Source organism: Anser cygnoides, chromosome 4 (genome assembly GCF_040182565.1).
Source record: "Anser cygnoides isolate HZ-2024a breed goose chromosome 4, Taihu_goose_T2T_genome, whole genome shotgun sequence".
Classification (NCBI taxonomy): Eukaryota; Metazoa; Chordata; class Aves; order Anseriformes; family Anatidae; genus Anser; species Anser cygnoides.
In genome coordinates this window covers 64,937,567-64,960,734 of record NC_089876.1, presented here as the reverse complement: position 1 = coordinate 64,960,734, position 23,168 = coordinate 64,937,567, and the positions used below count along the sequence as shown (strand labels likewise).

The 23,168-nt window shown below is 42.4% G+C and overlaps 1 protein-coding gene and 1 long non-coding RNA gene across 16 annotated transcripts in view; one reads left to right on the top strand and one right to left on the bottom strand.

Annotated features, from left to right (window-relative positions):
- LOC106043970 (uncharacterized) overlaps positions 1-8,067 on the top strand; it is a 32,739-nt gene extending 24,672 nt beyond the window's left edge. For 2 of the 3 annotated variants that reach the window (XR_010831540.1, XR_010831542.1), the window contains exons 6-9: positions 139-388; positions 479-573; positions 1,907-2,059; positions 7,937-8,067. This is a non-coding gene — a long non-coding RNA (uncharacterized lncRNA). Of the gene's footprint in view, positions 1-138; positions 389-462; positions 574-1,906; positions 2,060-7,936 lie in introns of all 3 variants that reach the window. The other variant, XR_010831541.1, reaches the window with a different exon arrangement.
- SLC4A4 (solute carrier family 4 member 4) overlaps positions 1-23,168 on the bottom strand; it is a 230,004-nt gene that overhangs the window by 77,216 nt on the left and 129,620 nt on the right. For 7 of the 13 annotated variants that reach the window (XM_013193772.3, XM_048045703.2, XM_048045701.2 and 4 more), the window contains 4 exons: positions 21,169-21,329; positions 18,277-18,456; positions 12,147-12,242; positions 6,786-6,862 (listed from right to left, as the gene is read on the bottom strand). In XM_013193772.3, the coding sequence (XP_013049226.1) occupies positions 6,786-6,862; positions 12,147-12,242; positions 18,277-18,456; positions 21,169-21,329 (514 nt within the window). Of the gene's footprint in view, positions 1-6,785; positions 6,863-12,146; positions 12,243-13,154; positions 18,238-18,276; positions 18,457-21,168; positions 21,330-23,168 lie in introns of those variants that run through there. The other 6 variants (XM_013193768.3, XM_013193770.3, XM_013193769.3 and 3 more) reach the window with 4 other exon arrangements.

Sequence of the window (23,168 nt, the reverse complement as noted above, 5' to 3'; positions counted from 1 at the left end):
TGGAGCTCCCCTTTTTTTTCCTGTTGTTACACCTCCTGAAACACAGCATGTTTACCAAGTGGCATTAAAAATGTGAAGAAAAGCCTTTTTCCCCTCATCGCTTCTGTCCCCTGTTATCCTCCCTGTTTTGTCTTGTAGAGAGATGATTAAACATCCTGTTACGGCTTTTTATCCTACGAGCTCAACTGGGGACTTGACCGGCAAAAGCTCTGTATTACTTTGGTGATCGTCAACAGATCCCAATGCCCTGAAATAACAGTGTAAGACTAAATCAAGACTGAACGTGCCCCAGAGAAAATACATATACTTCTGCTCTACCAGAAATTATGGCTTGCTGCTGCCTATGGATATCACTGTACAATCTGTTCTATGCAAGTGGCCAGAAAAGGTGTGCTGAGTGGTCTGGTGAAAGTTGAAAATGAATTAATGGGGATAGTGCTGTGCTCTACAAGAGGAAAATAGTTATTTCCCCCTACAGTTGCAGCTCAGCCTTTTCCCATGACTTACCTGTGACAAGACAAAGAATCAGAGGCAGAAAGAGAGAAGCAAAAAGATCCGAGAAACCAGGACACAGTGAGTGAGAGCCTGATGTTTTTCACAGTTCAGGCATGGTACAAAAAAGCTTGGTTTGATACTACCCCACCATACTGACCACACAGCTGTTACAGCGAAGTTTTGATGTCCACACACTATGTTGCCATTGGCTGTTACTGACTCTGCACTACCAAAATAGACAATAAAATATGTCATAATTAATATCCCTTTCCCCAGACCATCATTTGTGACTGCCAGTGTATGAAGAGTAACCAGTAGATGGAGTGGAGGTAGGAAGCATGGAAGCATTGTCTTTTGACTCATAGACGTGTGCAGTCTGTATCAATATGATCAATGTAGCTTTCGTGACAAGTAAACACATACTTAAAGATTTTCTGCAAACTCTGCACTTTGGTAACTAGCCCCTTTTTTTGTTGTCTCAGCTTTAAAATCATTTGATTTCCATAAATGTAAGGGGGGAAAAAAAAGCATACTATGGCATTTTAAATGTTGCAGATACCTACCTTACAAATAACCCAGGGCTTTATTACTCTGAGATTTCTATATCATTTTATGACCTGACAGTCTTACTCTGATGGCAATGTTATTTCATCTAGTCTGAAGCATACAAAACAGAATTACACAAAGCAAATGAAAAAGTTCTAGCTCCATTTTTCATGAGGCAATCTCTCCTTTGATAAAATTTCTAATCTTAATTGCTTTTCACATGTCCATAAACACTTCATGTCAGATGGGAAAGAGAGAATAAATGGACATTTAAGCTATGGTAAGATTTTTTTTTTGTTTAGTGAATAATGGTACATTGAAATGGATTTCAGAGAACAAGATGACAGTAAATATTAGTGCAATGATCTTAAAATTATCAAAGAATAAACCAACTGCACAGGTCTGAAGTACTGCAGCAGTGTAGCAGGGTCAGCTGTAGAGTTCTGGGTTTGTACATTCTGCCCCGCTTCCAAGAAGTGCTTCCCCAGCACTGACACTTGTGCTGCTGTCCTGTCAGATACTGCAAGGAGCAGATCTGGATGAAAGTTACTGCTATAAAAATGCTGTCACAAAATTACAGGTGCCAGCACCGGGCATACATGGAGAGTGTGTAAGTAGCAGAGGTCACAGGTCTGAAATAGAGGCAACTAACATAATGAAGAACTGCCTTTTATATATCTTATAATATTTTTATATATTTTTATAATGATTATATATATAATATTTTTATATATTATATAATAATGGGAAACTGCAGTCCCCCCACATTCTCTTACTTTCCAATAGAGAAATGACTTGTGCTCTTTAAGTGTACACAAACTGTTGTCTCTGGGGACAGACTATGTACAAAACTTTCCCATTTCAGGCTAAGAGGTCTGCAGACAGCCATCTGTGTCCACCAGAGAACATTTACGATGGCAGCTTTAAGAAAGGTTCAGCATTAGCATGACTGAGCTCATGCTGGTGGTTTCAAAGCAAACAGCAAGGCCAACGGTGAACCCTTTGGAAGCACCCATCTGTAAGTAAAGCCTGCGTCCTTGCTCCTTCGCTGCCTTTCAGCCAAGGAGCCTCTTCCCCCTTCCTCTAGCTGATGGCTCTTTGCCCTGGCACTTGGGGAATGGGCAGCGCTTGCTCGACCGATCCTTTGGAACGAGCCTGAGCGTCCTTTCCTGACTCCAGCCTTTTCCAAGAGGGATCTTAAGTTCATTTTCTTTGCCTCTGACAACAGCTTAATGGTTACCCAGTAAGGAAGATTAACTCTGAAAACTGTATTAAGACAGCAAAGAGTATGAGAAAAACAAAACAAAACCAAGATCAAAGTAAATCCAAAGTAAGCATAAAACAGTCCCTTCCCTAAGGGCAGAGGAACCAACCTCACAAAGCTTAATACAGGTAAACCTGAGTGCTATGTAGGATTTTAATAAAATCTTATCTCTTGTTATTACCAGTTCCTGTACTCATGTCAGTGAGTCTTGAAACCACTGTAAATATTTTCTAACGTGCCTCTTTCCAGTGCTGCCAGTCTTCAAACTTATCTTTGCACTCTGTGAGAAGGCCACAGAGCTGAGCAGGGCATCAAACCAGGTCCAGCATCTGTGTAGTGAGGCAAAGCCTGGCTCCTCATTATAGAGGTTTCAGTCATGGGAAAGCTGATGGTTATTGTATTCTTTCACTTCCCTCGGTCACTTATTACTCCTCTGACCCTGAAGCACGGCAGTCCAACTGCTCCACCATGTACTTGCCTTTAAACATTGGCATTTGATTTCCTCACAAGGATTCTGCAGGGCAGGACAAAACAGGCTCATGCAAACCTCAAGGAAGGCATCCCTCAGGGAGGATTCTCTAAAACATCTTCAAGGAAAACCCAAATATTGTCCATTGCTTTCTAGTACACTCCACTGCCACGTCCTCAGCTATATCCCAGGCAGTTTTAACACCTCTCCATCTTGCTGTGACAGATACAGCTATCTCCGATAGATGCTGCCATGGCATGGGCTCACTACGTCATGCATGCATCTGTCTTAGCTCAAGTCTCTTAATAGAGCTGTCTGTGTTAGCATAGCTGCTTCTCCACATAGCAAGGCAATTGTGCAAGAGGTAACCAGCTCACCTGAAACCTCAATTGATTCTGCAATCCCAGCTCCCCACACAGATTGAAAAATAGGCTTAGGAGACCACGCTTGACAGCCGATGCCTTGGAGAAGTGTTTGTGTTTGGATGAATCAGTCTCGGGCTTTTGCCTTTGTAGCTGAGGTCCTGCCCACTTACTGCCCCTTAACTGGACTATCTTAAAAAGCAACAACAAAAAAGCCACTGAAAGCAGCATTGCCCAGGTGACCACACTGAAGCACTGCTGCCGGTAGTAGGCCAGCTCCTAGAGGAGAGAGAAGTGGCCAAGTGTATTAGATTAACATGCCAACGCATTCCACTCTTCTGCAGAGAGCTTCCCCCCTCCTAGAGGCTCCTCTTCTGACCTTTTCCAGGCTTGTTTTGTTCACTCTAACCTCAAAGTCCACTCTTGGAAATCCTCAGTTGTTAGAAACATAGAGTTGAACTCAATGATTCAGTACTTACAGCAGTCACATCCCCACTTTGTAAACTCAATGTCTATGGTAAAACTCACATAACCACCACTCTGTCTTCACAAAGCCTGCAGAGGATTCACCACCTCCTGCCAGCTTGGAAGGTCCCCACTAAAAGCAAATGACCCACTAGTGATGAGGCAACTGCAGCGTGCCAAGAGACATCTGCTCCTGGTTTGGGTGCACAGAGAAAATCCCAAACAAATGTTGCAAAGAAATACCAGGGTCATATGATGGGAGACACCGGTTTTCAACTTTGACCTTAAGGTAGCCTGGGAAAAGCAACAGGTGGATGCCCAGGACCAATCTGCTTTTCCAACAGTACACGAGGGAACTGTTGCTTGAATGGGGAGACAGCATCTCAAGAAGCAGAAAGTTAAAAATCACTGGGGTCAGAGGCTTAGTCAGTATGGCTACTTCAAAGTGCTACAGCTGCTTCTAGGTAGGAGAGAGTCCTGAACCTACTGGGAGGAGCTAGCAGGGCTCTACAGGGCAAGAGCTGTTCTAAGGTATGCCCCACTGTTCCCTCTCTGTGTAGTCACATGTGGCAATCACAAAACCCACTCTGCCAAACTAAATAAAGGGAGAGCTGGAGGTCATACTATAATTGCAAAGCACTTGCCACCAGCTCTTCTCCATACAGGGGGCAAGAGAGAAAGAAGGAAAAAATCTGAGGAGCACATTTTGCAGTTTGAAGAGAGAGCATCCAGAACCCTCTACCTTGATTTTACCTAGGTGTCTTTCTGCTCAGTAAGAACCTATTGAAACAGATAAAGGAAGTATTCTGGTTATAATGTCACTACTGTTAATTGCACCATTCCAATTAGCATTAAAGGTTACAAAACTGAAAGTAAGGATCTAGGTAGGCAGAAAAATTACTGATGTTATCTAAAAATTTGTTCAAAGCCTTTTTTCCTTTAAAACACACACACGATACTCTCCTTTACATTTGCAAAAGTAGCGATTGATCAAAGAGCTCAGATCCCAACCCTCCTCCAAGCAACTGTTACAAACTAACTTCAACCTGTCGCAATTTAAAGACAAGCTGGCCTCTGATATACACACACATACACAAATAAATAGAAAATGGCATAGCCTCCTTCTTTAGCAGACTCATATCTCACTGGATGGCCTCAATAACTGTCAGGCTTCCAGATGGGATACCAAGATAATGAAAGCCAGTCACTCTGCTGTCAAGGCAAGAAAATCTGTTCTCTTTCCAGCTCCTGTTGTCATAACACCATGAATTATTCCCTCATGGCTGTACAGCATGATAAGTTCTGCTCCAGAAACTTGCCAGGCATCATCAGAGTTTCGCAGACTTTATCAAGACAGGAGTTTCAGTCAATCAGTAATGAAAATTGAGGTCTGAGGTGATCTATCAGGCCAGCTTCAACAAGCATACAGTACAAGGGTTCCATTGTGCAAAGTTCATCAGCAGGACACGGGCTAATTAACTAAACAGCTTTTTGGAACTAGTTAGTTTTAAAGTAACGGTTTTCACTATAAACAGTCAAGTATTATCTATTCTGAAAGTTAAAACTTTGGAGCACACTTCCAAATTGGATTTATTAACAGAACTCAGTAGGAGCCCAACCAAGACATCTATTTTTATACTCAATTCTACACAAAAAGTCTATTATCTGTATGGGTCCACAGACATTTCAGCAGGAGGGACAATTGAGGCTGTTTGTAGCACTGAAATCTAAGAAGCCTGCTGCTAAGTTCAGACCTAGTTTTCTGCTACTCTGTCTATAAGACCCCAATTACAGTGTGATTAAAAATGCAAAACAGCAGTCTTTCCAATGAAAAAGCTGTTTTACAATTGTACTCTTTCCCTGTGTGAGGAATACAATAATGAAAACATATTGCGGAGTAAAAAAATATAAACAATGCCGCTGTATGGTACAACTTTGAATGACAACTTTGAATGAATATGGTCAATGCAAAACACACGGCACGCTTTTTCTTTCCACCGAAGTGCTTTCTGTATATTAAAAGAGGTACTAGAGGAGGATTTTTGCATTGCACTATTATATAAATTCTGCACATTTAGCATTATGAGGCTTTTTGTCTTACCAGCCATTTCTTCCTTTTACATGGATTTTTCACATACCATATGGGAAGGTAATATATATATATATATATATATATATAAATAACTGGAAGTAACAGTGGCGTAAATCACATGCCAGGAGAGGGAGAAAAGATAGGAGGACTGGACTGAAGAATAGCTGAGTCCTAGCTAGAGTCCTTCTCAGCTGGCCTGCATATATTGTGTTGCCCAAATAGTTTTCCAAAGTAACTGTCATTTGCATTCAGAATAACCATGGGAGTAGAGAGCACTGAAAAACACAGGAAAAAGATTCTCCAAAAGAAATAATCATGCTTTGAGAATAACCCACTTTTTAAACAAGACAAATTTTGCACAGAGACCTTATCCAGACACCAGTTTTCTAAGAGTTCAAATTCAAACTCTTTGCCCCTCAGACACTTATGCTCTCAGTAAGGACGAGAACACACACAAAAGAAAGCCCAATGATTAACTATAAACATTACCCTATTCTAAGAAATTAGTCAAATTCAGTTTTGCAGGTACAAAGGCCAATTATAACTTCATTTTTCATCTGCATTTTGAAGCTGTTCTTCCACACTTACCTTTTTTAGCAGGGTTGCATTTCTGAAGCGATGCAACACACCCTATTACACCAGCCGCTGTAGTAGGGACACATCCCCTTGAACACTCCTAATCTACCCTGTCTCCTGTGTGACTACATGCCTGAATGCTGTGTGACCATAGCTACTGTGCCATGTGACATGAGACCCTTGCTGAAACCCCTGAAGACCCTCTTTTCAGCAAGAAGACGACCAGACAGATATCAAGATCTGGAGGTCATCCATTCCTTTCTCATGGATATCAGCAGGATGTCAGACAGCTTCCATACATGGTGCCACTTGCTTCACACCTTGCAAGAGTTTAACCTCCTTATTTCAGGGACTGATGCTTCATAAGTGGAGGATCCAGTCACTGGACTCGGAAATACTTGACTCACCTTGCTCGCTCTCTTCTTCTGCTTCAGCTTTCCGGTACAAAGTCTCTTTCCCCAACACCCGGCTCCTAACCACACACATCACCAAGTGAAGTCTGAATCTGAAGCTTACCTGATCTTTCTCAGGCTTGTCAGAGATGTCATTCAGACTGGTGGAAGTCAGATTTCTGTGAGTCATGGCTGGACTGCCTGTAAGAACAATGTCAATACCAATTAAAGCACCTGTTTCAATCCAGTCAGAAGAACACAGAGGCTCAGGCTACAGCAACACCTTTCCATGCTCAAGGGAGGTTGATGTGGGCAATTTAAGACCCTGACAGGCTGCTTTCTGTAACTTCACATGGCACATGGGATAAAAAGATGCTAAACTTTGGTCATCGCTGATCCACAGCTCCTAGGACAGCAGAAATCTCTCAGGACTTCCCATAATCCCTGTCTCAGGGTGGGAAGCAGAGCAGCACATCACTGCTGAGATGGATGCAACTGGGTCACCCCATCACAAACCCATCTCTCAACAGATCGGTGAAACCCTTGTGGTCACTTCTCCCTGCCAAGCCCTTGTTGTAGCTCACCTACTTAAGTAGCATCTGCCCCGCACTCCTCAGCATCTGAGACTTCAGGATGCAGCTCACGCAGTGAGGAAGGTTGGCAGCTCTTGGTCTTTTGAAACGGCCGAAAACCAAAATCTACCTTTCCCCAAGTAACCATGTTAACTAAACTTAAAAACCTTAAAGGTTTTATTGTTTAAAACTGTGTGCGCACCACAATGAAAGCCAAAAAGTCCCCAGCTCCTGACACCAGCAGAGTGGTGAGACTTCTCTCTCTCTCTAGAGGGAGAGAAAAGCACCAGAGACCAAGAGCTGAAACATTTAACCTCCACTTCTCTTTCAGAGACTAACTGCTCATCTGTAAGCCTTACACAATGTCAGCTGAGCTAGTCAGGAACTGCTTGCTCTTTTACAGACCATTGTCCGTGCTTCTTCTTACGTTCTCAAGGACTAGCAAAACCTAAGAAAATAATCCTAAAGATCTTGCAAAAACAACCCTACCATGATTTGAGAGCTCAGTTCTACAGTGCCACTAAAAGTCTTAAAACTGAAGAAACACAGAAATAGCCATAATCATGTAAGAAGAAAAATCATTAAAGGGCAAAGAAGAGACTTCTGGAATTGGCACAATATCCCAGCAGTCAGCATGTTCATTTGTTTGGTTTTGTTTTTTAATTCTTCTGAAATTTTTTGCCCCTCTTTTCCACTCTCACAGGAACCACAAGCGTATCAACAGGAGCCATTATCAGAGAGTTTCTGATCGTGAACAGAACTGGAAGGACAGAAAACACTCAAAAAGAAGTGGCACAGAGGTATTTCTCATATTGTGAGGTATTTCGGGGTTAGGGTATGGTTTCAGATAATGTTCATTAAAGTTATGGTTCTATATTCGTAATAAAATGAAAGTCCAACCTTGCAATGTTCATCAACTCCCACCGAAAACAAGCTCTGTAATAAATCTGCATACCAAGAAAAAAAATAATAAAAATAATAATAAAAAAAGAAATCAAAAACAAGTAGTAAGTAAAAGATCTGGACTTCCAGAGCTGGGTTTTCTTTACAACATATTCAATGTATATGGAGGCAGACTTACGGGCTTTCTTTCTTTTGAGCCACTTTGAATCACAGTATAGCTGCTGCGTGTTATTGCCACAACCATGGATGACAACACAGCAAAAGCAGAGCACAAGTGTATGTCATAAAAGGAGGATCCCGTCTTCTTCTTCTTCCTGCTGTTACTGCCAGCCAGGTTTAAGACCCCACCTATATCTACAAAGTTTTTACAAGTATGTTTACTCATCAAGTGAGAAATGCCACTTGTAAGACTGGTTTAAGCTACATATATTAGTAACCATTCTCCTAATTAATTATTAGCAAGCCAGACTAAGAAATGTTTACAATGTTTGATTGACTGTTTGATATGAATCTGTAGGCAGGAGATAAGCACATAAATAAAACAGCGAAAAAGTGCTCAAACTTGTTCATGTGTATTGCGTCTGTTACATGGAATAGACACTACTTAGTGTTTCTAAAAAGGTGTTTGTAACACCTTCTGTGATATGAATATTTAATAAACATGTGGTAAAAAGCAAAGATGGAAAATAGAATCAAAATAAAACAAGATTCTTGGAAACCTGAAGCCCATTATTGAAACCCAGGGCTCCTTTTTTTTTTAATGGTGCAATTAATTATCTGTGAAAGGTTGCTCAGATACTGCCAACTCTGGGAAATCTTTGACAAGTACATAAATGTACCTATAAATTAAAATGAAAGACTGAAGCTCTATACAGAGATACACACATGGCTGTTTTGCAAATCTGAGCCAATAAAATCAATTAAAGAAACAGGGAAGCACTTTCTTGAAAATGTGAAAGCTAGTGCACACTGATAATTGGTCTCATGCAGTTCAGTGAGTCAAAGCAAAGTTCCTATCAGTCCACTTATGTGCTACCAAGTGACAGAAATTAAACACCAAAGTGTTCAGCAGAGTTAAACAGATCCGGAGAAGCTCAGAGACCTACTGAGAAGGTCTTATTCGCAGGCTGCTCTCAGAGCTGCGTATCCCACACTGCCCACCTGCACAAGGCCAGTTCAGGAGAGCTGTTCCTCTGATGCGGGTGGAGAGATGGTGTTGCAGAGATCAGTCTTACCATGAGACCTTTGAATCCTGGCAAGGTTAATGCCTCCAGCTGAGAAGGAACTAAGTATGGCTTCTAAAAAGCTTTTTGCAAGTGCAGAAAATATTGATGATTTTATTTTTTGCAGTTTTTAGTGTGGTTTTAATGCATTTTATTTGGAAGAGCCGCACTACATAACTGTAGAGAAAGGCATCTGCTGAAGCTTTCTCTTCATTTTCTGCATACTGCTTTGGTGGTTTTCCAAAGTTCTAGGTCCAATTCTGGAATAAACAGACTAAAATGAGAGTCGACAGCTTTCATAGCTGATCATTTTCTGGATTACAACATTTGTTTCCCTTTTTATTATTCATCCAGGACTGAACATTCCTTAGGAGATAATTACCCTTCTTGCTACAGGAAGTGGCTAATGACTATCACCTCTTGCTAGTAGCCTCTTTCTGCTTCTCAAATGCCAATTACCCTTTCTCCAAATTTCCCAACATGATCAACATAACCACAACAAATTCACAGCAGCTCTTCTCAAGGCATACTTTTCTTGAGGTTTTCCATTTTTATTCCAAACCTGGACAGACAAATGTGCCAAAGAAAACCCTTGCATCTTCTCTGCTTGTACTTATTGATTGAATAAAGATACCACCTTTCCCTACAAATACAACCTTGCAAATACTCTTAAGCCATCACTGCTACAGCTGTAACTGCCACTACAAGGCCGAGCAAGGCCAAGTGTTTGGAGCCTAGAAGTGAGGGCATCAGACTAAACGCTGTACAAGAAGCACAAACCTCTGTGGTGGAGGTGTCTCAAGAAACTCCTTTTGGATGAATAATGTCCCCCTCCTGCCCTTAAGACCCTAGCTGGCAATTCAGCACTGCTCTGATACTTTCTCTAAGGAAACTGCTTGTATGATAGCACTTGTTTCAGTTAGAGTGCCTACCAGGCAGAAGGACCTGGGCCTGAGAAGAAAGCCAGCCTGCACCTGCACTTGTTTCTGAGTTAATCCCAAGAGCAGCTGTGAGCACATTACCCATAACTTCAGCTTCTTGGCAAAACATGCAGACCTTATTCACTCCCTTTTTCAGTTGTCAGACTGGCCTTGCATTAAAAGATCTGAGTACCAAAACTTTAAAAGATACTCTTTGTTCTTTGGAGGTAGAAAGTGTCTCATAATCCCAGCTTAAACAGAGCTCTCAGGGTAACATGATTCATATCTCCATCTCTTTGCAACAAAAATTCAGACAGCCAAGACTTCTTGAGCATGCAATATGACTCTTTTTCCCTAAAATTTGGTGTCTGCGCATATCATCCTTTGAAGATGCTTTACTAGGTCCTGAAGTTCAGATTACTCCCACTCAGTACTGACTTGGACGATCTCTGGAACACAGATTGGAAACCACAAACATCACCTTCAACCCGCTTTGCTGACCTAAGAAACCTGACCGTGCCCCTGCTTGCATTTGGAAGTTTTCCCCAAAACCCTGAATGTATCCTTACTGCCAAGCAAAATCACTGTAAGAGAAAAGTGCTACTACAAATGCACAATGTGGTGTGTGCAAACCTGTATCAAAAGCCATTTGGCTTTGTGGACATCATTGTTCAAATTTGTACAGCCTAAATCCCTTCTAACTCACGTTCCTAATGGATGCTCAGATATTTGGGGCTTCCTGTGACAACGTAACGTCTGCAGTAAACCTAGCAACATCACTTCTGAGAGAGACTTAAAAATGAGGGGGACCTTAAAAACTTGGAGTCCTCAGCTGAGTAGCTTCCCTGAACAGAGCAGAATATGGGAGCAGAAGGAAGCAACAAGCCTATCAGTCTGCAGAATCTCAGTGCCCCGAACAAACCAGTGAAGTGAAAGGTTTCCGCTGCTGAGACCTCAGCCAAAGGCTTTGGCTCATGATGTTCACCCTTACACAGTTTGCTAAGGGTAATTTCCTGATTCAGGCCTCATTTATATTGCTGTCTCTCCAGCAAAGGCAATGCAAGCCTCTCCTTGGCTGTGCTCAGTGAAGTGCAAAAAGTGGTGCAAAAAGTAAGGCAATCAGTCCAAACCCCTCTGTGTTACTGCCTCATTCTACTAATAGGATTGGTAGCCATCCTTCACAGTCAATATCCTGAAATTCAGATTTCTACAGATTGCTGTGGCTATAAAGAACATCTCTGCGTCATTGGTGCAGTAAGTTGTGCCTTCCTGTGGGAACAGCACACTCCTCTGTGATCAGCAAGGTTCCTGATGAGTAATATTTTACAAAGGATAAAAAGAGAAAAGCAGGGCCTGAGAAAAGCACAGCTCATCACAGAGAGACAAAGCTGGTGGCGCCTGCAAGCTGTGTGACAAAGGGAACCTATTTTTGTCTTTAATTTGTATGGAAATTAAAATATTTAAGCTTGTTGCATTTATAGTGTTGCACTGATTGCAAAATTCATGAAACCCTTTTAACAGCCAAAGCATACTTCAATACATGTATGTAATTTTGCTAGATGGGTTAGGAGAGAGACCACTGCCTGAAAGGGAGTGCAGGCTGACCTACCTGTTCCAGCACAGATGGGAAACACAAAAGAAAGAAGTAAAAAAGTGAAAAAGGAGCACAGAGTGGGGATTGTGGGAGTAAATGGACAGACAGAGCAGCAGCCATTCCACCAGGAATGGGCTTCCAGTCTCCCCACTGTTAATACAGCAGCAAGCATTAAGACACCAATGAGTACAAGTTTCCCGTTGCTCTTCCTCGGATCTCCCCAGCCGAGTGCAGTAGCCCAGCCCGCTCCCCTGTCCCCCTGCCCCAACTTACTGAGCCATCCCACGCTGGGGCTGCGCTGCACTCGGATTTCATCATCCAGCGTGCGTGTCGCTAGGCAGGGCACGGAGCTCTCAAGTGGGCTGCGTGCTTTTGTGTTGCAAGCAGGAGACAGTAGCAGCAGCAGAGAGGAGGAAGAGAGCAAAGTTGAAAAGTCGAAGGGAAAAAAAAAAAAAGAAAGAAACGCTCAAGCAATTGCACAAGCAAGCGAGTTAGGTGACAGTGTTCGAACATTCGCAGTTATAAGTGCATCTTTCTGCATAGTTCAGTGACCAAAGGTGTGAGTCTACTTATTAGGAGCACAAATCTCCCCTGTTGGCAGCTCTGGAACCAATGTTTTGTCCCTGGTGTCTAAAATTCAAGCATCTTAGAAGCAGATTTCAAGCAAGTGGGTAAGGCAGCTGCGATTCGAGTTGTGCTGAGCAGTGCCAGGTAGCAGTGCAGTCAGTAAGAATGGCAGACACTCAGTACTTTAGGAAAAAAACTTCCCTACAGGTCACTTCCCTGTAGGAGCCAACTTCAGCATCCTGACTATACATACCCAGACATACACCAGTTAGGGCTTGGAAGTGCATAACTTCTTCTGTAATGCTTCAAATAATGCAAACAGCTCAACACATCACTGTTTTTTTTTTTTTGAAAGTATCTCATTTATGGCTTAACCTCTCTCTTCCTGAACTATTATTATTCAACTGGCACTGTATCATTCAGCTCTCTGAAGGGATCAAGGATGCATTTTCTATGAAAAACACTCAATTGGATAAAGCTGAACTCTAATACAGAATCAAAATAAAATCAGAGAAGTTTTCAGCAGCTACTAGCTGCCATTCTCGCTGCATCAGCCAATGCAGGACAGTGCAAGTGTTATTTTAACTCAACTGTTTCCAAGCTTCTCTGTCAGCACAGCAGAAATAAATAACATTCATTAGGTGTTTGGGCAGCGCAGACACCATTCACATGGTAATGGTAGCATGCCATTATTTATGAGGGTTAAATACTCACACATAAACACATCACAGTTTTCTACAGCCTCTGCCAACTTGTTTTCAGTACGATTCGATCGCTTCTCTTCAACACTTTTGCCAAAGCCTCTCGCAGGTGTTAAGTTATACAAAATGCTGGCAGGCAGGAAACTTTTAAACAAAACCGTTGAAAATATGCACCGCATGGCAAATTTCATCATCAAAGTACTGGCAAACATTTATGAGACAGTCCTCAGGCACCTGCACAAGGAACGGTGAGCATTGTTCTCATTTTCTACAGTGGCAAACCAATGGCAGATCTGCATTACAACCCAAAGGTGTGCCAGATGGGCAAAGACTGCTGGATAGCCTCTAGCATATACATTATTTATTGCAGGGGCTCGCTTCAAATGCTGTATCCTGTGCCAGGAAAGGACACATCTGAATTAACACAGAGAACTCTTAGAAAGCCAGTTGACAAAACAAGACACACAAAAAAACACATCAAAAAAAAAAACACAAGAGCTCAATTGGAACGTATCTGGAGGTCCTTGATGAACATATCGTGCATCTCAAATTTCTACCAATAGAAAGAAATGAAGAGGGCAGTGTCTTTGTAAAGTAACTTTTAGTAATTGCTCAGTACAGCTTTGTCTGCTCAGCTTTTGATAATCATCTTTTTCCTGTTGAATGGACAGCAAAGAACTGCTTTGATTTATCCTCCTCCATCAAGCGTCAAACAAGAAATTAACATCTTTTGCACAATTTCTTTCCCAAGAGCAAAGGGCTTGCCCAGAAAACATCCTCCCACAAACACGACCACTGGGCAAGGCCAAATATCCATCTTTATGACACGGTTATGAATAAAAAGCACACACTGCACACCTTTGCTGCTCAAAAGTTCAGTGTTTCTGCCAATCTGATTGCTATTTAGACTGTCATCAAGAGGAGCAGTGAAGCGAAAGAAGTGGGAGCGGGATGACTGCGCTGCTGCCAGCCGCGGTCATCCTGGGTGCGGTTTCCAAACACGCAGGGAGCAGCTGGAGAGGGTCAGTGCTGAGCCGCTGTAGCGTGGGGGAGGCAGATCACCGCTCTGGAGGTTGCGCAGTTTCTCGATGCAGTTTGCAAACTGCATCGGCTCATTCATGCAGCAAGTCAGCTCCGAACGCCCAGGCCTGAGATACTTTAAAGAAAGTCACAACAGTACACAACAGACTGAAGGTACACCCCTTTCTAGAGGCTAAGTCCTAGCAACTTCTGCTTCTTTACCTTCTTTTCCTGCTTTATGCACGAAGAATCTCTTAGGACACATTCAAAACTTTTAATTCTGAATAATCTGTTTAAATACCACAAGAGTAGTCTACAACAGGTTTACTGCAAAGGTAAGAAAGGCACAAAAGATTTTCAAGCCTTTAAGGCTTTGTCACTTAATCATTTTGATGAGATGCAGGCACCTAAGTATTTTTGACGACCATGGATCCAGGGGATATTTTCAGATTTCAGACCTATTGTATATACTTGAATAAATTTGTCACTATTTAATTTGGATTTTAAGTTTACCTGTAGCATTACTTGAAAAAAATATGAAGGAAATTCATGGGCAAAATCCCTGCTAATGACATGATGCTAAAGTGCTTCCTAAATAAATGTTTTGCAAAGTAATTGAATGCAATTAGATACTTAACAGAATCATAGGTTCCGAGGAAAGTGTGATTGCCCAGTAAGAGGCAGTAAGTTGCGTAACATTTTTTGTACATAACATACTGCAGGGTCTAGTTAAGCTTCGTGCCTGCTTCATTAACAAACACACAGAGCTTGTGTAAGCTAAATTAGCAGGGCACCTTGTAATTTACATCAACGTGCCTTATGGTTGGACCAAAGATGAGGAGTTACCCTTTTTAACAACAGCAGTAAACATCAGTCGAGCAGAACACCAAGCTGCTTCCTAAACATATCAGCCCAAAATCCTATTCTATAGAGGTGAGAATTAAGCACTGCCCAGGTCTCGTGTCCTGAGGGACTGTTGTTCTCATTAACCTGGATGCAGCATGAATATTGTATGAGAGTTTCACTGACACTGAAACAGAAGGTAGAAACTGAAAGAAAGTATCTACCTGGAAAGAAACTCCAGGAAAATTTATGAGCGCTTGGGGCTGATGGCACTTTTATTATTGTTATTAGCCATGCTGAAAGGCAGCTGCACTCCTGTTGGCCTCATTAAATTTTTATCTGTCTAAAGGACAAATTCTGCTTTCAGAATCACAGGAGAGCACTCACTGAACTCCATGGAGTGTGGTATAACTCCAGAATGTATTTCATGGAGTTATTTTTTCATTAAAGTGTAAATAATAAATAACAGTAACAACTATTCATGAAGTATTTCCCTTTGTATGCAAGTCTCTTCCTCCTTAATGCTCAAAGCACTTCAACTGTCATGAAACAGAACGCATTATGTATTCTCACAACATAGAAACATTCCAGGTGGGGAAACAGGCGAAAACAAACAGAAGTGGCTGAAGGTCAGTCAGGAGGCTAAGCAAAGCCAGGAAAGTTTTTTGAGAATCAGTTCAACAGAGACGGGACCCTCACAGTCCCTTCTAACACAAAAACAAACAAACGAAAAACTAAGTCACCGACTGTCTGAGCAAAGCATGTCCCTAGCCATGAAAAATAAGCAGGGGCTGGAGTGAGAACTTAGATGAACACCCGTTGCCAGTATCATCCTCCCGGGATAAGCAAGCTATTATTTTCTTTTTAAACCAGCAGTGAATGTCTGGCTCCGTATGGGGAAGAGACAGGGCTAACCATCTGAGGTGTAGTTAAATAATACACTGTGCATGATTTACCTTCAAACCTCCTAAGTAAGTTTTGATTTCTCTTTACTCCCTGAGGTTTTGATGACTCCTCAATGAGTGACTTTAACTGCACAGAGGAAGAATTCAATGCTCACCAGCTGCTGAAAAAAGAGGAGGCTGTTACAAGCATATTGTTCAGCAAAAATAGATGCAAGACAGAAGTGGAAGGTGGATATGTGTTGTAAACAGAGCAAGTCTTAACCCCTTCAATTAGATTCTTGCTGTGTATGAAAGAGGTGCTAATTAAAGTAATATAATACAGTCAATTGTACAGGTTTCTTTACATTTCTGTACTTTAGGAATTCCCTGAGACAGGTAATTTTAATAAAACACTACGCTTGATTTCTTGTTTAACCATAAAATGGGAAAAGAGCCTATCATTGCCCAAACACAGAGGCACTGCCAACGTCCAGGAGTTTCCCTTCTAGCCTCCTATGCAATTTGAGAGACATTTGCTCTGCTTGTGGAATTGTAAATGTACCATCAGCCAGCCTGTTACCATAACTGTGTCTGTTACCATTACCCTGGGTGCTGCAGCACCTACTTTTAGGCACGTGGTTGGGGGCTAGAGCTGAGAACCAAGTGCATCCCCTACACCATGCCCAGGGAGACTGAAGCAGCCGATGTCTGTCTGAAGTTTTGCCTCCCCTACCCCATGGCTCCAAGTGCAGGATCCTTCTCCTCAAAGCAAGCCTGCTCACTTTGTCAAAGGTCCAGAAAGACACCACCAGAAAAATGCATTTCACTTGCAACAGATGTATCCACCCCACTCCTCTCACACACACTTCACACACTTTTCCTTTTTTTTTTTTTTTTTTTTAACAGAAAGCAGAAGCCTTCCATGCACCCAGTGGGGCAGTGGGGAGTTTGCTGGGAGCCCAGTGGGAAGACAGTGGAAAGCCCCATAGCATGTGCTGGGAAGAAATCAGTTTCTTCATCCCAGATGAAAACAAATCTGAGTTAGTTGCTGGGTGCCCAGTCCCGACATGATTAAGGCATACTCCAAGGATCTGAAGTGCCTGGCATATTTAAGGGCAAAAACTGGGGCACCTACAAATCTTACACCTGTCTGAAGCTACTGTGAAATGAGCAGGGGGTCTTGAGGAGCAACAGTCCGAAGCACAGTCCCTATCTTAGCTCCGTTGGGCTCCTGCAAGGATATTCACAGAAAAGCTGCACATCCAGGACATTTCCTTGATTCATGTTACTGTGCCTTTGTGTTACTCATTTAATTATTGCATTAGCAAGACACTGGTACATGATAAGATGCATCATCAAGAGTAATAAATATTTTTCACATGCACATACACACTTGTTGCAAAAGCAAAGGACAATGGAAAGTAGGAAATATTAATTAAGTACAATAAGTTAGGGAGAAATGTTAGGGTGAGTTCAAGAAGCAGAACACAGAAAGCTTAGAGGCCTTCAAGGTAGCAAGATAATCATCAACTTACTTCTGTTTCTGGATATTTTGAAACGGTAACTTTTAGACAAGCTTCCATACTGCAACATGAGGCAGTTTGCAGAACTCCAAGACATAAAAATAGGCTTAAAACATCCTCTCTTTTTTGATTCCCACTAATATGACTGCAAATTTCCTTGTCTGAATAACTACAGTGTCATTGCCAAGGCCTCTACAGCTGTCTGTATCCACACACACACACTTACACAGACACCACAATATACACAACACTATACATGAGGTAATTTTTAGAGAGAAACAGAGACATAATATACAACATAACAACACAAAGCAATTTTAGGATGAATAAAGCAAAATGGAAAATCAGCTTTACCCGCACTGGACAATGATTGCATGGCAATAAAATGCAAGCTAGATTTTACTCTCGCATAATTTTTGATTTAGAGTGCCATCGACACCATCTGCTACAGAAATCGAACACGCACAAAAGCTTCATCTCTGCACAAGCATTTCAGAGGATCAGCCTTTTGGGTTCAGGCACGCTTGGAGTTTGTTGTCAGCCTCCCTTTCCTAATGCTGTTCCTACCTCACCTCCTACACACCAGCTGCGGGAGCACCTCTCCGCTTCCTGTGCTGCTGTATCCTGCTGCCTACCTGCCACCTCCCCTCCTCTCCCACTCCGTCCAGTGAAGATATGGTTAGAGCAATGTGCCACGGCAGAAGCAGCCATCAGAGCCCACCACTGATGTGTTATCAGTATGGGTCTTGCTACACTAATTGTGGGTTAGAAAAGCATTATCATGGCAACGGAGTTAGTTTTTGGCGGGCAAGTTTGGTGGGTTGCTTTAAAACGGAAGGCTATAGCCAGTTAGCCTCTGCATTACCATTATCGGGGTTGGTAAACATCCTACTTGCACTGGAGACGGTCTTTCCAATGTCTGCCAGAGAGCGCAGGTTGGACTTCTTGGTCTGGTGCCGGTGCTTCCTGAGCAGCGTGTAGGTGACTTTGTCTTTCATGTCAGATTTCAAAAGCCCCGTCTCAATCTGATTGTCAACAATCATTTCTGTTGCACACAAAGGGGTGAGGAAGAGAGGAAAATGAATGACAAAGCACAGAACTTGGCTACATTAAGGGATAGCTAGGAGAGGGAAGTAATTGTCACCCTCCTATTTTCAAGTCTTTCTTTCCCATCTCAAAGCTACCACCAGGTTTTACCATTTGATTTCTAAAGGCAATCTCCTCTAATCATTTCTTTTGCAATGAAAGCAGTGTTTTCATCAAGAAAAACCCATCAGCCACCAACACACACCTCTTCCACCCAAACTCCCTTGTGTTATTTCCATACATGCCACTCAGAGGGCTTCAAATCAACTCTTGCCTGGATAAGATGGTTCTTAGTTCAGAGAGGGGACTCTGCTCCAACCCTGAGGTTTTGTAAAGAAGCTGCAGCTACACTGAGTTCCAGGATGATCCCCAAAATAGCATGGTTAAACTTCTATCAGATTCAACAAGGCCTGAATTCACCTCACAGGCCCCCAATAAAAACCTAATCTAACTCCAGGAAAAAGTCCTGGAGATGAGCCACTAATTAAATCTTTCATTCTTAGAACTAAAGTAAAACGACAGCAACTACAAAAGGCAGAACTTGCTCCCATTTTCACAGGCCATATTATGGGGCTTAGCCCTTAACTGAATCACCACAAAAGAACAACATCCAACTCACTGCAAAGACTGCTCACTTTCCATCAACTCTCTCCTCTCTGTTCCTCTGTCCCGGGGGGGAGGTAGCCAGATATATTTAAAAAATCACTATTGTGCATTAAATCTCACATTAAGCTGTTCCTTTTATTACTTCAGTTAACGTGCTGTCCCCCCGGGGAATGTGGCAGCTCTTATTTGTCTACCAGTAACTTTTATTTGTGTTAATAATAAAAGTTATGTGAAAGTGGAGGCAGAACATGCATCACATTTGCTAACTCAGTGAGTCAGAAAGTCATCTTCTATATGCTGCTACCCAAGAATTAATGCCTCTCAAATCACTAGGGAAAAAAGCCTAGTCCTTCCACCCTAACTCAGAAAAGAATGACTATAAGCATGTAGGTATGGTTACAAAAATGTTTGGCAAAAGTTTTGTTTTTGTAAGGTGCTGTTTTTCTGCAGGCTTTCGTTCGTATTTTTTGTTAGTGATTTTTGGAATACTTCCTTCAGAACAAAATGCCTTTCTTCATCAGGTTTATCCTTCTCCATCTGGCAAGTATTTATTCCCTTTCGTGCTTCTGATATAACTCAAGTCAACAAAGAGAGCTCTGTGCATTTTACTTTCCTGCCTGTCACTACCGAACCTCAACAAAGTGATCATGATTAAATACTTCTGGAAAGCAAGTCTGTGGTCTTCTTAGACACCCCTCTGTATCTGATTAAAGGACCTGGACCTATAACAGCAAAAATAGCCCACTCAGGACAGTAGTACAGCAACAGCAGCCACTGATTTGTCATTTAGTCTCTCGGAAATTAGGCTTGATTTGGATGGTGAAAAGGGTTACTCGACGTGACATCTCGAAGTGACTTCATCCAGAATAACTTATTTTTTTAAAAACTTTGCAATGCTGTGCACTGGGATACAGACACAGAAATAAAAGGAAATAAATGCCACCACAAGCACCTACAAAAAAAAGTTCAAAACTCCGTAGACAATATCAGAGGCAGCTTCTGTAATTCCAAGTCTTATAAAGTAATGCAACACATGTCATCTGATAATTTTATGCCAGGACAACACTAAGCCTGAGTCCTGAGATTATGATTCAAAGCACTGAGTTCTGGAGTGTTTTTATTTCATTTTGTTCCTCTACACCTCTTTCACATAATGCCTATCAAACTCAGTGTATTGTTTAAATGTACCTCCACTGGATGGCTCACTTCTTAGGTTTATTTTAGATGCCTTTTTACACGTCATCTGGAACATGGTATAGCTCTTGGCAATGTCACTGAGTGTCATCTTGGGCCACAGCTATTTTGACAGAAAAAAAATTGCCATCCCATTCATCAGAATCAGCTGATCCTGTGACTGCTCTTCACCCTCCTTTGCCAGAGGGGAGTGCTCCTATTTCACACAGACCCTTCACCTGCTTTTAGCAGCCCACCCTGGAAACTCACCCCAAACCAGTCTGTGGTCTGACCACGAGGGCCCAAAACTGCAACTGTTCTTCTCAAAGCAGTACCTGCTGGGCACTTCTAACCACAGAGAGGTAGCCTTTTAAATGCTACATTTCTGATAGCAAACATTAATTGTCAGTGTATGCCTTTCCTTTCAGACACACATGGTAAACGTTGGATATCTACTTCAAGATCCAACTGATTCTATATAATTCAAGGTAAACATAATTATCACTGAAGTGGATTCCTTCACTCTTCTTCACAAATTGAGAAGACTCCCTTTTGTTTATTGGTTATCCGTCTCCAAGCACTTTCTAGTTTTCCCTGTTACTCCTAGGAGGATTATTTCTTTGTTTTACTTCTTTAAGGAAAAAGGAGTGCTTTCATCAGGCAGTGAAAATGGAGGGACTGCCTCAAAGAGAGGGGAAAAAGCCTGGAATCTTCCAACATGGTTATTTCACACTTTATTCCAGGAAGACTGTGGAAATAATAAATTCTCATGTGTTTTTCTGGGGGGAAAAACAGTTACGCTCAGTCCCTTGCCTTCAAAAGAAACCATCATCAAGGTTAATTAAAAGTTGTAGGTCATTGTTTAGGGAAAGAGCCAAGGAAACTTACTTACCCACCACCTGAGGGAGAGAAGAGGCCTCCATATCCAGCATTATCGAGCCCTTCTCTATACACGTCCTTAATTCAAACAAGCTGTGCAGGGACAACGTGGCCACATGAGGTTTACTCCATCGTTCCCCACCTTGTTCTACCTTCTCCTCGAACTTTATCCACCTGCAAGAGGGCAGAGCAAAGAGACTGTGTTGAAGTTGTTGCTCCCTCCAATCCTTGCAGACCTATCTGAAAGAAGCAACACAGCTGAAATATCACAACATACTGACAAGTTCAAGCGTACACATTTTCCCACACATCCCTAAGGCCACAAATCCATGATCAAGTTGCAAAGGCTTAATGAGTTGGTATGTGTTAGTTGAGCAGTGATAATGCTGTATTTGCTTGTAAACTATCCCAAATGTAAGGTAAAACACGTTATCTTTAATAGCTTTCACCAAGCCTTAAACTAACACAGTTTACCTCATGTTTGCTCCAGGCCAAGAATACAGAGGTAGTTTCAACAACTCAGCTGACACCCGCTAATTCCCTCCCTGGGCTGCACACCCAGTCCCTAACGCGACGCTCTGCATCACGCTGAGTACAACTGCTCCACCAGATCCAAGCAAATCAAAGTCAGGTAAGTATATTCACACTTAATAACTAATCAAAAGTAGCCAGTGGTGAGAGGTGCTGATAGAAAGAATGGAAAAAAATCAGCATTTCTGGAAATAGGGTGACTTGCATTCAAGGATTCCGATCCAGATAATAAAATCTGAAAGCTTCACCTCCTGTTTAAGGAATCAGGTAAGCTTGGGGCAGGAAAAGTAGGAGAAAACTGCAGAGAAAGGTAAGGCAGAAATATCAGTAAATGGACCTCAGCTTTTACATTCCTCTTCTTTCATCTGCCCACAATTTGTAAACAAAAAGGCAGTATCTATATGGGATTATAACTAAACCCTGCTCTAATATAGCCCCTTTTTCTTTAGAGCTCAGAGCCTTTACCAAGGCTGCACATAACAGTGGGTATTGAGCAGTGGGGCAGCAGGGGCACGGCACAGAGATTTAACTCACAAAAAAAGTTTCACACCCCGGCTTCCCAGAGCTCAAATCTGCGGTCTGCCAGCTGGAGGCAGAGAAGCCTCTGCTGCCCATCCTCCTTGCCACAGGTCCCCTGAGTAGGGCAAAGACACGGGTCATCTTCAAGTGCATGAGCACAGGAGAAGCACCAGGGCTTTGCCAAAACTCGGCAGCCTGGCCAACAGTCAGGAGCACTGCATAGTGCTGCCCAAGAGGAGCAGGCTGGCAGGAGGCAAAGGGCAGAGGAGAGCAGCATATCCCAAACAGATCCAAACATGCTCTGGAAGGAACAAGTGAGCCACCAATGGAAAAGATAAATTAAGGGCTTCGTTGTTTCTCTCTGTTCTCTATCCATTGTTTAATCATTTAACAAAGTAGGTCTGAAAAAACAGAAAGCTCATCTCTCTAGTTGAAGATTAGAGCAAAGGTTAAATGCCGTTCTGTGCAAAATACTCTTTACACCCCTAAAACCATGTCATCACAGCAGGCAAGCAAGAGGTTTACCCCAGGGATCGCAACCCCGAGCTCCGCTGCCGCAGGCGGCCAGCCGGAGCGTGACCCGCTGTGGCTCCGCACTGCCCTTGGCTCCTGCCGCTGCCAGCAAGGTGTTTGCACAGGTGGCCGGCCAGGGGCTGCGCAAACAACTCCTTCTGTGGGACCCACAGGAGGAAATTTCACCTGGCTCAGACTTTTGCTGCGCTTATAAAAGGAAAAGAAATGGCACAGACCTTTTCCTTTATTGCAGCACCCAGCTACGGCTGCACTGTGAGCACGGAATGCAGGAGAAAGGAAGATGTTTTAATGCAACCTGATTGCAAAGTACAAGTGCATTCTAATCCTGTCCCAAGATACTATTTTAATATACTTGGCTAAATGAAAGTTCTACTAAGTAATATAAGGGGATTACTAAGACAAAGAAAACATACATATGAAGGTAAGGAA